Raw genomic sequence first — 13,258 nt, forward strand, 5'->3', positions numbered from 1 at the left:
TTTTTTTTTTTTTTTTTTGAGACAGAGTCTGGCTCTGTCGCCCAGGCTGGAGTGCAGTGGCCGGATCTCAGCTCACTGCAAGCTCTGCCTCCCGGGTTTACGCCATTCTCCTGCCTCAGCCTTCGGGGTGGCTGGAACTACAGGTGCCCGCCACCTCACCCGGCTAGTTTTTTGTATTTTTTAGTAGAGACGGGGTTTCACTGTGTTAGCCAGGATGGTCTCGATCTCCTGACCTCATGATCCGCCCGTCTCGGCCTCCCAAAGTGCTGGGATTACAGGCTTGAGCCACCGCGCCTGGCTAGAACATTATTTTTTAACTCATCGTTCTTCCAGTTTTTGTTGTTGTTGTTCTGAGGTGGAGTCTCGCTTTGTCACCCAGGCTGGAGTGCAGTGCGATCTCAGCTCACTGCAGCCTCTGCCTCCCAGGTTCAAGTGATTCTCCTGCCTCAGCCTCCTAAGTAGCTGGGACTACAGGTGCGCACTACCACACCCAGCTAATTTTTTGTGTGTATTTTTAGTAGAGATGGGGTTTCACCACGTTGACCAGGCTGGTCTCTGACTCCTGACCTCAGATGATCCGCCCACCTCGGCTTCCCAAAGTGCTGGGATTACAGGAGTGAACCACCACGCCTGACCATTCTTCCAGTTTTTGAATTTGAGTTACTAGAACCCAGTTTATGTTGTTAATATTCCCCTCTTTTTGACTTGCTTGTTGTTCTGGCCCTACCCCTGTAAGTGCTTAGAAAGTTGCAGCTTCCTCCCTTGGATGATTCCAAAGAGCAGTTCTCTCTCCCTAACCTGTTAGTTAGTGACATAACCCCATCAGTGTTGGAAGCTACTGTATTGAACTCAAGACATTAGATAGAAATGGGTAAATTTTCCTATTGGGGCTCTTCAAAGATTAGGACAGTGTAGTTGCTCTCCCAAAACCTCATTAGGAAGTATGAATCAGTGGTTCAAGTGTTGTGTTGGTGCCATTATAGGTACCTTTGCTACAGGTAATTAATTAAACTGGACATTTATTTATTTAAAAAGGAGAAACCTCATTGGAAGGACCCAGCCATGCCTGAAAAATAAGTATGATAGAGCAGCTTACTGGGACTTTTAACACGGGACTTTGAGAGCAGAGCAAATGAATAATGTGAAGAGCTAGAACATTGCCTTTTGGGTCAGAATGTTAATATATCATCCTGATAGAATGTCTATGAATTTCATAGGTTATATAGGGCAGAGCTGGGCTATGACCACTCATTTTGGAGCTTTTACTTAATACTACTGTACATCTCATCCCAACAGTTGTCTTTTCTCTATCTAGAAGGAGAGCAGCTTAATCATGTTGGTGGGAAAGAGTGATGCTGTGACTTTCAATTATGAACTGAACATTTTTCTAGTATTTTACAGTTACTTTTAATACCACTTTTAGGGAAATTGATATGTTCTGTAATGAGAATGTAGTCAACATCATGGAGACTCAAACCTCCTGCTTTACCTTACTCTTTGTTTATTTTCCTAGGTTACCAAAGTGACCCAGGTAGATGGAAACAGCCCTGTCAGGTTTTCCACAGAGACCACTTTCCTAGTGGATAAGTATGAAATCCTGTAACACCAAGAAGAGGGAGCTGAAAAGGAAAATTTTCAGATTAATAAAGAAGACGCCAACGATGGCTGACGAGTTTTTCCCAAATTTACAAGCCATTGGAGACCCCTTTTTTCTGATACAATGCACGATTCTCTGCGCGCAAGGACCCTCAACTCACCCCCATGTTTCAGTGTCACGGAGACATTCTTTGATAAAGAAATGGCACAAACATAAAGGGAAAGGCTGCTAATTTTCTTTGGCAGATTTTATTGGCCAGCAGGAAAGCAAGCTCTCCAGAGAATGCCCCCAGTTAAATACCTCCTCTTCCTTTACCTAAGTTGCTCCTTTATTTTTATTTTATTATTATTTTTGGGTTTTTTTTTTTGAGATGGAGTCTCGCTCTGTCACCCAGGCTGGAATGAAATGGCATGATCTTGGCTCACTGCAACCTCTCCGCCTCCTGGGTTCAAGCAGGTCTCCTGCCTCAGCCTCCCAAGTAGCTGGGACTATAGGTGCACACCACCACCCCTGGCTAATTTTTTGTATTTTAGTAGAGATGGGGTTTCACCATGTTGCCCAGGCTGGTCGTGAACTCCTGAGCTCAGGAAATCCACCCACCTCGGCCTCCCAAAGTGCTGGGATTACAAGCATGAGCCACTGCACCTGGCTGCTCCTTTATTTTAATCCCTAAATATATAATCCCTAAATATATTTCATACTGTGTTTTTAAAAAGTTTTCTCACCGGGCACGGTGGCTCAAACCTGTAATCCCAGCACTTTGGGAGGTCCAGATGGGTGGATCACGAGGTCAGGAGATCGAGACCATCCTGGCTAACACGGTGAAACCCCGTCTCTACTAAAAAATACAAAAAACTAGCCGGGCGAGGTGGTGGGCGCCTGTAGTCCCAGCTACTCGGGAGGCTGAGGCAGGAGAATGGCGTAAACCCGAGAGGCGGAGCTTGCAGTGAGCTGAGATCCGGCCACTGCACTCCAGCCTGGGCGACAGAGTGAGACTCTGTCTCAAAAAAAAAAAAAAAAAAGGTTTTCTCTGTAGAAGATTTTAATCTTTCATACCCTTTACCTTTAGGATTTTCTTTCTATACATTCAGTCAGGCACTGGGATCATCTGTTTACAGGCATTGTATTTATTTGGCACTCCTGCAACAAGTATATCTAACCCATTCTTGATTTGTGGACTATTCAGGTGAACTGTTTGAGGGATGTGGGGTCTAGAAGTTAAAAGATAAGGACATCTTCTGTCCTTTTCCCATATCCATTCATTCCTTCATCTCTTTGCCAAGTTGTTTTCCTTTCAGGGCCTGTCCTTCCAGTTTAGAACAGTACCGTGAATCCCACTTGTGTCAATATTAAAGATAGCTGAGACACACCTTTCAAATGGCACAGTCCCTCTTCAAGATACCTAAAAGAATGGTTATGTCTGTCCAGTTAGGGATTTCACATCCACATGTAATCATGTCTGCTGCCGTTGCTACCCAAATTTCCAGTTCTCCACATTTTGGGTACTTAAGCTAAAACGTAATAGCCACAGTCTTTGTAATCCATTCACATTCCTCAGTTTCACCACCTCCCTCTTCTAGACTGCACTCCCTGTCATCAGTCCTCTCCTTTCGAACAGAAACAGGGTTATGATTTTGAAGGTGTGGGTTCAGGGAGTCTTTGTGCCAATCCTGTTGGCCCTAAACTGTCAAGGAGGCTTCATTTCACCATTCGATTTTTTGCATTTTAGGAGGCAACTGATTGTTTTGGTATGTACAGATTATTCATGTATACCCCATTTCCTTCCAGTCAGCCCAACATTTTCCACCAGTCTATCTGTCCCCATCTCTGAAATCCTTCCTTCTCTTCCCTCTAAACCTTTTGAGTATCATCATGTACTGGTGGTTTCTCGGTTCCATCTCATCCATTTCCTTTTCAATGGAGACTACAGTGTCAGCCAGCTCAGCCTTGGCTTTTAACTCAGTATTCCAGTCCATAGGGTGGTGAAAAGTTGCTGCAAGGCTGCAGGCACTGGCAGTGGGAAGAGGCAGATGACTAGATGGACTTCTGTGCTTTTAGCTGGTTGAGAAGTACCACTCCCACTCTGAACAACATCTGGCCTTCCCTGCAAAGAGTGTACTGCACTTGAAGCAGAGCACTCGCACATAAATGGCTGTGTATGGAATTGCTTGCCAAAGAAGTTTCTAGCCTTTCCCTTTCCCCTAACTGCATCAGGGAAGAATTCTTATCTCTAGCTTGGTTTCCACATGAGGTTTTTCTGAGAAAGGGGCCTGGGACAAGAAGTCTGTCATGTAGTTAAGTAGGCAAGAAATCCTACTAATCCAGTTTTGTTTGAAAGTTGTTTGTCCATATGATTTTTTAAAAGTCAAGTTTAATTTCAAAAAACCGTTTTTTTCTGAGATTACTTTTGGGGTAATATTTAAAATGAGAGACATTTTGTAACCCTGTAAAATACATAGGGAATATAACATTCCAGTGTATACAAAGAAGGCAAATTCTTTAATCAAATAAAGAGCATTATAAAATGAGATGTTTATTGGATTCTTGACTCACTTTGGTATCTGCTTGTTGATTCAGGATGCTGTAATGGGACCTAAGATTAAAAATTAATGACATGTTTTTTTTTAAGAGAAAATAATCTCTGAGAGTATTCATTGCCTTTTCTCCATATTACATGTATTGTGCTTCCTTGTGTATTTTTCTACATTTGAGACATGCACTCCTGACAGTGTAGCTTTTGAATCTGATGCTGCTTCTGGCTTTTTGGGGGATTGGAGTCTTAATTTTGTCAGATGGCAGTTGGAGAGTCAGAAAAGTCAGGCTTCATCTTTAATCCTGGAGTCTTCTCTTCCCCATTAGACCGTGATGAGAAGTGTTCCAGGGATGAGGGATAATGGGAACAATTTTTGGGAACTGTTGATAATTCCCTTGGGTAAAACCACTTACTTTTTTGTTGTTGTTGTTTTGAGACAGTCTGGCTCAGCTGCCCAGGCTGGAGTGCAGTGGTGTGATCTCGGCTCACTGCAACAACCACCTTCGCCCAGCTTCAAGCGATTCTCCTGCCTTAGCCTCCCAAGTAGCTGGGATTACAGGCAACTGCCATCATGCCCGGCTAATTTTTTTTGTATTTTAGTAGAGACAGGGTTTCACCATGTTGGCCAGGCTGGTCTTGAACTCCTCACCTTGTGATCTCCCCGCCTCGGCCTCCCAAAGTGCTGGGATTACAGGCATGAGCCACCGCACCTGGCCAGAGCTGCTTGCTTGCTTATGCTTTTTTAAAATTTAACTTGGAAAAACTATTGAGTGTCAAAACATTGGAAGGCAAATTATTCTCACTTATTAATAAGTATCTGGGATGAGAATTTTTTTTTTTTTTTTTTTTTTTTTTTTGAGACGGAGTCTCGCTCGGTCGCCCAGGCTGGAGTGCAGTGGCCAGATCTCAGCTCACTGCAAGCTCCGCCTCCCGGGTTTACGCCATTCTCCTGCCTCAGCCTCCTGAGTAGCTGGGACTACAGGCGCCCGCCACCTCGCCCGGCTAGTTTTTTGTATTTTTAGTAGAGATGGGGTTTCACCGTGTTAGCCAGGATGGTCTTGAACTCCTGACCTCGTGATCCACCCGTCTCGGCCTCCCAAAGTGCTGGGATTACAGGCTTGAGCCACCGCGCCCGGCGAGAAATTTTTAATTTAACGTTGAAAGCTAAGATTCTGATTTTTTGGCCGGGCGCGGTGGCTCAAGCCTGTAATCCCAGCACTTCGGGAGGCTGAGACGGGCGGATCACGAGGTCAGGAGATCGAGACCATCCTGGCTAACACGGTGAAACCCCGTCTCTACTTAAAAAAAAAAAAAGATTCTGATTTTTTTCTTGGTGAAAAAGTATCTGGTCTAATGTTGCTCAAGTGTAGCTTAGCTCTCTGAGTGAGACTGTAGCCTTACTCGAATGAAATGATTAAGGTCTGTCATTCCTTTACTCACTGTAGCTTCAAATTTGTCAACCCATGCGTCTTTGATGGGAAACTTTGCCCTCCAATTAATTTTTAAATTGTGAACAGTTTTAAAGTTGTTCACACTGGGTAGGGTCTGAGATTTACAGGGTTGCTCTAGAATAGCTTTTTATTAAACTTCACATCTGGCAGGGCTTATTGGAAGGAGATGGGAGAAAAATGGAAAAAGTTATCCTCAAGAAGATTAAAGTCTAACTAGAAGCAATGACTATACCTGCTTGCAAAGCCTTTTTTTTTTTTTTTCAAGTTAGACAAGTGTTAACTACAGCTAGTACTAAACATGGATCTATATGAGAGTAGGGAATATGGCTTCCGTCTTGTAGGCTTTAGAGAAATCACAAGCAAAATCTCACAAATGATTTTCTTTTGCTATGCACATGTCTTATTACAACCCCCTCACCCCAAATTCCCTCATCTTAGAAGATCCACAAGTAGGTTGGTTGCTGTGCATTGGTGTTACCCAAGGGCAGACAGCAACACTACAAACGTCTTAACGTCTTATCCTGGGGAGTTGGTGATTGATACGAAGGTAGGCCTTTAGGAAAATTAGACTATCTTTCCAAACCAGGCTGTTTTCCCTCTCTCACAATCACAAGTCAAGCTATTAGGCAGTTTTCAGAAGCTTGGGCCACTTCTCCCACCCCCCCGCCACCAAAGTTATTTGCCCTGCTGTTCTTAGGGTAGGGGCTAAGTGGTTATTTAGGGTCTAAACCAATTCTGGAAAGCTGCCCTAGGTGTGCTCTGTGTGATCAGATTGATTACCAAACCAGGACGGGCTGTTTGAAAGAAGCATTAGAAGTTCAAGACAATGAGAGAAATCGAAATAGGTCTTGTTTTCCATTCTTTTGCCCAAATGAATGCTTGTTCTTTTCAGCTCATTAGGAAAGCCCTTAGCCTTGGAGGTGCACAAGACCAGTTTTCTGTCCTCCCCAGATTTCCCACTCAGCTTGGATGCGGGTTAGCTTTGGGTAAAAGCAGACTGCAGTTTCTAAGACAAGCTGAAAAGACAGCTTTGAACTTTTCCCCAAGTTGTTGCAGGGTCATTGCTACCACCATGCCTACACCAGTGATAGTGACTTCAGGATCCAGAGGCCAGAAAGGGATAGCTTTCTGGAAGAGGGTGTGTATCTACAAGGATTGCATGCTGTATGAGCAATAATCACCTCTCTGGGGCTAGAGGGAGTACAATTTGAGAGGTGGGACAAAGTGGGGAATGTGCGAAGGCAAAAGCAGGAGTATGGAAATCCACTCCTGACATTCATAGCCAATGCAGAGGGCCTTAGAAAAATCCACCCTTCCTTCCACACCCAGGCTTTGCCCTCTCCCCCTGCTTCCACTTCGGAAAGTCTGAAGCAAGCCTGGAAAGCTGTTTTCTGCTTTCTTTCCCTCTCCTCCTCCTTTCCTGAGCTCCCAGCTGCTCGACCTCTTGCGTCACTATGAGAGAGCACTGAGTTTTTTGATGGGCTCCAGATGTGGAGTGGGGCGGGGATGAAGAGTGGGGGCGGTAGGTCTTTAGTCCCCTGAGTGCTCTAACTGTGGGAACATAGAGGCCTGACACAGCAGGAGAGAGGACACATTGCACAGCGCCTTTATCACGGGGTCAGCTGGTCCCTGTGTTGGGAGGACAGTGAGAGAAGCTGGGTGCTGTTTCGACCCTCTGCCTCAGCATCTGCTGCCTCCATGGCAGGTTTGATTATTCCCTGAAATTCCTCCTGCCCAGTACAGTAAAGAGGAGCTGAGGGTCATGAAACAGAATGAAGTGAAAAGTCTCTGAGGTACCGCAATCTGGACCCCTCCCCTCAGTGCTGGGTCTTGGCACATGGGATACAAGAGTTGGGGTTTTTTCTTTCTTCATTTCTTTACATACCCGAATGGGCTATTACCTTTGTGATCTGCCTCATGAAGGTTCACCAGAATTACTTTCATGACTTCAAACAATATGAAGAGAGGAAAAATTAAGAGTCTCGCTCCTCAAATCCTAGGACTTCCTGGTACCCACAGCATATTCTGGAGCTTGAATGTTCCACCTCCATTAGCTATAGCAGGTGGCAGCAAAGGGCGGCCTCTCCCCTCCCCCTCCTTGTCTGCTGCTAGGCCCCGGTCAGCTTCAGTCTCCAGCCGTGGGGGCCCCCTGCTAAGGCCAGCCCTGTCAATGAGTGACCAGAGATTCCTGTAGTTCAGCCTCCTGCTGTTTCTGGGTTAGAGAGAGACAGCACTAACTAAACTCATTGAATCATAACAGCACTTGTCCATCTCAAAGAGGAAAAATTATTTTTTGCTATCCAACCCAGCTGGAATTTAGACCAGACTTACAGGCTTTCTGCTCCTTCCTTCAGTGAAGAAGAGTCTCCAGGGTCCCTCTAGTGCAGGTCAAAGAAGTCCAGAAGTCTAGCTGAGTTCAGCTCCCTAGGGTCTCCCCAGCCAGTCTCCTGGGCCAAGAGCTGGCCTTGCAAGGTAAGAATCCACTGTCAGCGTTGGATTTCGGGGTGGAGGTTGAGATGGAGAATGACTTCAACCTAGCTCAATTTGGGGGCCGCTTTTAGGTGTTTAGTGCCTCCTTCTCTTCCTTATTAACTCCCACTCCTACTACAGGTTGGTGTGCTCAACTGTATGTCTATAGCCTGCCTCCATATCCCAATCTGTAACCAGCAGGTCTGTCAGCGTGGATGGGTGTGGAGCTCCATGGGTGCAAGATGATAATTCTATTCTGCTTTCCTGTGCTTCGGAGTTTGCATGGTACTTTAACGTGTCTTCTTGTGCCTATCCTTAAGAAAGTCTGTGAAGCCTGATGTGCGTGATTATCAATCCCATTTACAGCTCTTCATGGTGGGGCTTGGAATGGGGCGAGGGGAGGGGGTGACAGGGAGAAGACCTGCGTACCCTCAGTAGATGTTCTGGAGATATTGAGAGCATGTTGTAGGGGCTTCGATTTAGGAGGTTCACTAGGAGCCCGTGGAGGTTTCAGGCATCAAAGGCAAAAAGAAAGAGGGGAGAGTTTGGGGGTGGGGAAACGGATTGTCAAAAACACCCTTTCAGAAGCGCGTTAAAGCCTAGGAGTGGAGGGTGGTCTAGGAGAGTCGGGAGGGCAGGGTGGGACGAGAGGGGGGTGTGTGGTCTTGGTGGTGGCTGTGGTGGTGGTGGTGGTGGTGGTAGTGGTGGTGGTGGTGGAGAGCCCAGCTGCAAAGATGAACAAAGCGGGCGCTGTGCAGGCTGGGGGAGGTGCTGCTGTGGGAAAGGGTGGGTGGGGGGACCTTGGGCTCCAGCCCCACAAGGGCGTCTTCTTTGGCTGGCCAGGCGGACGGGATGGGGGACGGGGGCGGGGACTGGCGGGAGCGGGGCGGGACAGGCTCGTTCTCCTCCTACTCAGCGGGCTCCCGGGGAAAGGCAACAGTGTCCTCCTAAGCCTGAGGCCACCGCGACCGAGCCGAGCCGGGCTAAGAGACCAGTGTCTCCCTGTCCACCGCCCCCCGCCCCGCCTCTAGGTAAGAGCGCCCCCTCCCACTACACTTGCGGGTCCCATTCGCTGCGGTGCTAGGACTGGATAAGGGGAAGTCCCTGGGGCCTGGCGAGAGCCCTGAGATCAGCTCTAGGCTAGGGAGCTCGGCAGAAACCCGTGTGGGAGTGAAGGCACCCCAGGTGAGTGCGTGGAGGCAAAAGGGGCGTTGTGGGGAGTTTTCCTGTGAGCCGCTTGCTTTTGCCTTCCTCGGCCGCTGCCAACGCCACCGCCAGAGGGGGCCGTGGCGCTCTCCCCTCCTTGGAGAAACGCTGATCCTGGCCCCATCCAGACTCTTTCCCGCGGGCACCCAGGCGGCCGGGCGGACACTCGCGGGGTGTTGGGTGGCGAGCGCGCGCGCGGGTTTTCGTCCTCCAGCGCCCCACACCTCCCCCTGTCCGCCCACAGCAGGACCTTGGGGAGGGGGGTATCTCCTGTGACGTCTTCCCCCTGTCCCCAGGCCAGCCGCCTTGATGGACCAGGAAGGGATTCGGAGTCCGACTCAGAGTCTTGGGCGTCTAGGAGGGATGCCTGGGGGTGTCCAGGAGATGGGAAGCCCGCCTGGGGCCTCCCAGACACTCCCGAAGGCCCCCAGTCCTCGGGGGCCGGGGAGGCAGCCTGGGGCGCCTTGCCACGCCGCGCCGTCCGGACTGGAATCTCTAGAGTTCCCCCGAGCGGAGGCTGACCCAAGTCATCCGAGCTCCTCCGGGATAGGAAAGTGCGGGCGGGCGGCTGGGTGGGGGCGCTGGCGCAGGGTGGCCGAGTGGCCCGCGGGCGCTTCCGCCGAGGCAGGCTGGAGTGGGGACTTGGCCCGGCGACCGCACAGCCCAGCCGGGGACCCACGGCTCCGGGGCGGGGCTGCATTCTGGGCCGTTAGCTCAGCGGTCCTGGAGCCTCTGGAGACTGACTCATTGGACGGCGGGCTCACCCCACAGCGGCCACACGCAAACGCAGGCGCCCCACCACGCCGAGCTCCCACGCGGCACACACGCCCGCCTCCGCGACACTTCGCATACCTACGTCCCTGCGTCACGCCACCCAGACACACCCGGACCCGCCCACACGCCGAGGCCTGCCCACGCACTCCATGTGCTGCGTCTCACAGGAAACCGCCCCGCCCTCACGCAGCCCCTCACACCCGCAACACCGCTTACACGCACCCCAGCTCACACATGCACCCCAGTCACAGCCCAGCTCACACACGCACCCTAGTAACACACACAACCCAGCTCACACACGCACCCCAGTCACACACGAGGCCCCAGCTCACACACGAAGCCCAGCTTGCACACCCAGCCCCAGTCACACAGTCCAGCTCATACAAGCTGCCCGTCACACACACAGCCCAGCTCACACAAACAGCCCGTCACACACACACAGCCCAGCTCACACAAACAGCCCGTCACACACACACAGCCCATCTCACACAAGCAGCTGGTCACACACACACAGCGCAGCTCACACAAGCAGCCCGTCACACACACAGCCCAGCTTACACACACAGCCCAACTCACACACACAGCCCAGCTTACACACACAGCCCGTCACACACAGTCCAGCTCACACACACAGCCCATCACACATGCAGCCCCAGTCACACACACAGCCCAGCTCACACCACAGCCCCAGCTCACACACGCGGCCCCTCACACACATTCAGCCGCCCTTCCCGCAGCTGCCAGGCTGGGAACGGGAGATGTCTGTGGGGCCGCCCCGTTTCCCGGCCGCGCAAACAAGCGGCTCCTTCTCCCTGCCCCGCCAAAGAAAGGCCTCTTGTCAGGGGCGGGCGGGCGGCCACGGCAGGCGCCCAACACTGCGGCCTTGTCCCACGCGGGCGGCCTGGGCAGGAGCAGGCCGAGGGGTGCAAGGGGCCGCTGCCTTGCGGAAACCTCCCTCCCTCGGCCCTGCGGACCGCGGAGAGGCACCTTTCCACCACCGAACACCCACTCAACAGCCCCGGCTCCATCAGCGCTCTCCCAGCTCCCCCTCTCCTCGGGCCGCCCATCTCTCCTCTCTCCCACTTTAGGGGTCCCGATCGGCCCCAGCCTTCCTCTCCTTCGCCCCACCTCCCCTCCCGTCAGCCTCCCCTCCGCTGCCCTCAATACCTCCTCGCGCATCCCCAGTCCTGCCGTCTGTTGTCCCTTCCACTTGAGGACCCGCCTGTCCTGTCGCCCCCGACCCCTCCACCTCTGTGTTCTTCAGTCTCCCCGCTGCATCCTCTGCCCTCGGTCCCTCCCCAACTTGCATTTTTTCACGTCCCTTAGTCGGCCTTTCATTTTCCCCTTCACATCCCGGTGGTTCCCCTTCCCCGCCCCGTCCCTCTGCACACCCCCATTCATCTCTGCCAGGTTTTTCTCATCCTTAAGTTCCCTCGTCCTCCTCCCCACTCGGGCGTCCCCCGCTGGGCTCCCCGCCTCAGTTTCCTTCCCTTCCTGACTCCTTCCTCTGCCGGCGGCCCTTTCTCGAAGGCGGATGTGCGCCTGGAGGGCGAAGGCGGCGGCCGAGAGGACCCCAGCTCAGCCTGGCGGGTCTCTGGCCACAGCCATGCACCGCTCGGGCCGAGGCCGAGGCCGAGGCCGACCCTCAGGGACACAGGTGAGGCCGGACGACCCGCGGGGCTTCGGGGAGCGCCCGAGCAGTGGCCCCGCGAAGGGCCGGGTCTGGTGCTCTGGGGCTGGCTTTGGACCTTGTCCTAGGACCCCGTGGGAGCCCGGGAGCTGTGTCAGTGCCCGTTGGTGCCTGAGCCGGTCGGTCCTTCCCCGGCCTCCTTCAGGCGCGGGCCGAGACCCCCGAGAGTTGACTCTGGGTGCTCCCCTCGGCAGAGAGGGCTTCGGACTGGTGTCCCGCGTGGCTGGGGTGTCGGCGCGTTCCCGCGGGGTAGGAAGCCGAGGTGCCGGGCGGCCTCGCGCACAGAGGGCCTTGCCTGTCTCCCGTCAAATCCAGACACCTGGGCCTCCGCCACTCGGCTCCCGGGGCGGCGCTGGGGCTTCTGTACCCAGCGTGCGCGAGGACACCCAGGGCCGGACGCGCACCACAGGGGCCTTTTTTTGGCCGCGGGGCCGGGCGGGCGGGCGGGTAATGACAGCCGGGGTGCTGGGGAGCCGCGGGCCGGAGGAAGCGGGGCCGCAGGTGAGGGGCGTCCCTCGCGAAGCGCCACTCCGCCGCCCCGGCCAGGGCGGGGGTCAAGATGAGGGCGCCCCCAGGTGGCCGCTCTCGGCTACGGCGATCGCCCTTTGGGGAAAGCACCGCCTGAGTGCAGGGCAGGTTGGCCTGGTGTCGCTTTCCACTTCTCTTGGGTCAGGTTACTGTGCTGGGGCCACAGCCCACAGCCTCGCACCTCCGAATCTCTCCATCTTTTCTTATCTTCTCCTTACACCTCTCTCCTTATCTCTCCCTCTACTTTCGCCTCCTTATTCTCTTCTCTTCTCTCCTCTAATCACTCTGGTTCTCCTTCGGACTTACTCCTTTACAATCTTTATTTCCACTTGAAGTTCTTCAGTGTAAATAAATGAGCACACCACAGCTGCCCCACACAGCGATAGTGACAAATACGACAATCTGACAGATAAATAAACAAAGGCCCAGACAGGTGAAGTGCCTTGCTCCAGGTCACACAGCTCATAACAATAAACGGGGCCAGGCGCGGTGGCTCACGCCTGTAATCCCAGCACTTTGGAAGGCCGACGCGGGCGGATCACCTGAGGTCGGGAGTTCGAGCCCAGCCTGACCAACATGAAGAAACCCCGTCTTTACTAAAAATACAAAATTAGCTGGACATGGTGCTGTGCGCCTGTAATCCCAGCTACTCCGGAGGCTGAGGCAGGAGAATCGCTTGAACCTGGGAGGTGGAGGTTGCAGTGAGCCGAGATAGCGCCACTGCACTCTCGCCTGGGCAACAAGAGTGAAAGTCCGTCTAATAATAATAATAATAATAAACGACATTTTTATAGTGCTTTGCTTTCATAGAATGCCATTTAATGTAATACCTGAATGTTCAGACAGTCCTTTTTAAAAAACTGACAGCTTTATTGAGGTATAATTTATATACTATAACATCCACCCAATTTAAGTATGTAATTCAAAGACTTTTAGTATATTTACAGAGCCATGCAGTCATCATCACAATTTAATTTGAAAACATTCCCCCCCCCCCCCCCCCCCCCAAC

General features: G+C 51.9%; 2 protein-coding genes across 3 annotated transcripts in view; both read left to right on the forward strand.

The window, feature by feature from the left end:
* ARCN1 (archain 1) overlaps nucleotides 1-1,695 on the forward strand; it is a 34,021-nt gene extending 32,326 nt beyond the window's left edge. For both annotated transcript variants that reach the window (XM_023208397.1, XM_023208398.1), the window contains one exon: nucleotides 1,514-1,695. In XM_023208397.1, coding sequence (XP_023064165.1) covers nucleotides 1,514-1,603 — 90 coding nt within the window. In that variant the 3' untranslated portion in view covers nucleotides 1,604-1,695. The remainder of the gene's footprint in view (nucleotides 1-1,513) is intronic.
* Nucleotides 1,696-11,537: 9,842 nt separating this feature from the next.
* Nucleotides 11,538-13,258, forward strand: part of PHLDB1 (pleckstrin homology like domain family B member 1) — a 53,547-nt gene continuing 51,826 nt past the window's right edge. The window contains exon 1 of the mRNA XM_026449843.1: nucleotides 11,538-11,687. Coding sequence (XP_026305628.1) covers nucleotides 11,565-11,687 — 123 coding nt within the window. The 5' untranslated portion in view covers nucleotides 11,538-11,564. The remainder of the gene's footprint in view (nucleotides 11,688-13,258) is intronic.

This window comes from Piliocolobus tephrosceles, chromosome 13, assembly GCF_002776525.5.
Source record: "Piliocolobus tephrosceles isolate RC106 chromosome 13, ASM277652v3, whole genome shotgun sequence".
Classification (NCBI taxonomy): Eukaryota; Metazoa; Chordata; class Mammalia; order Primates; family Cercopithecidae; genus Piliocolobus; species Piliocolobus tephrosceles.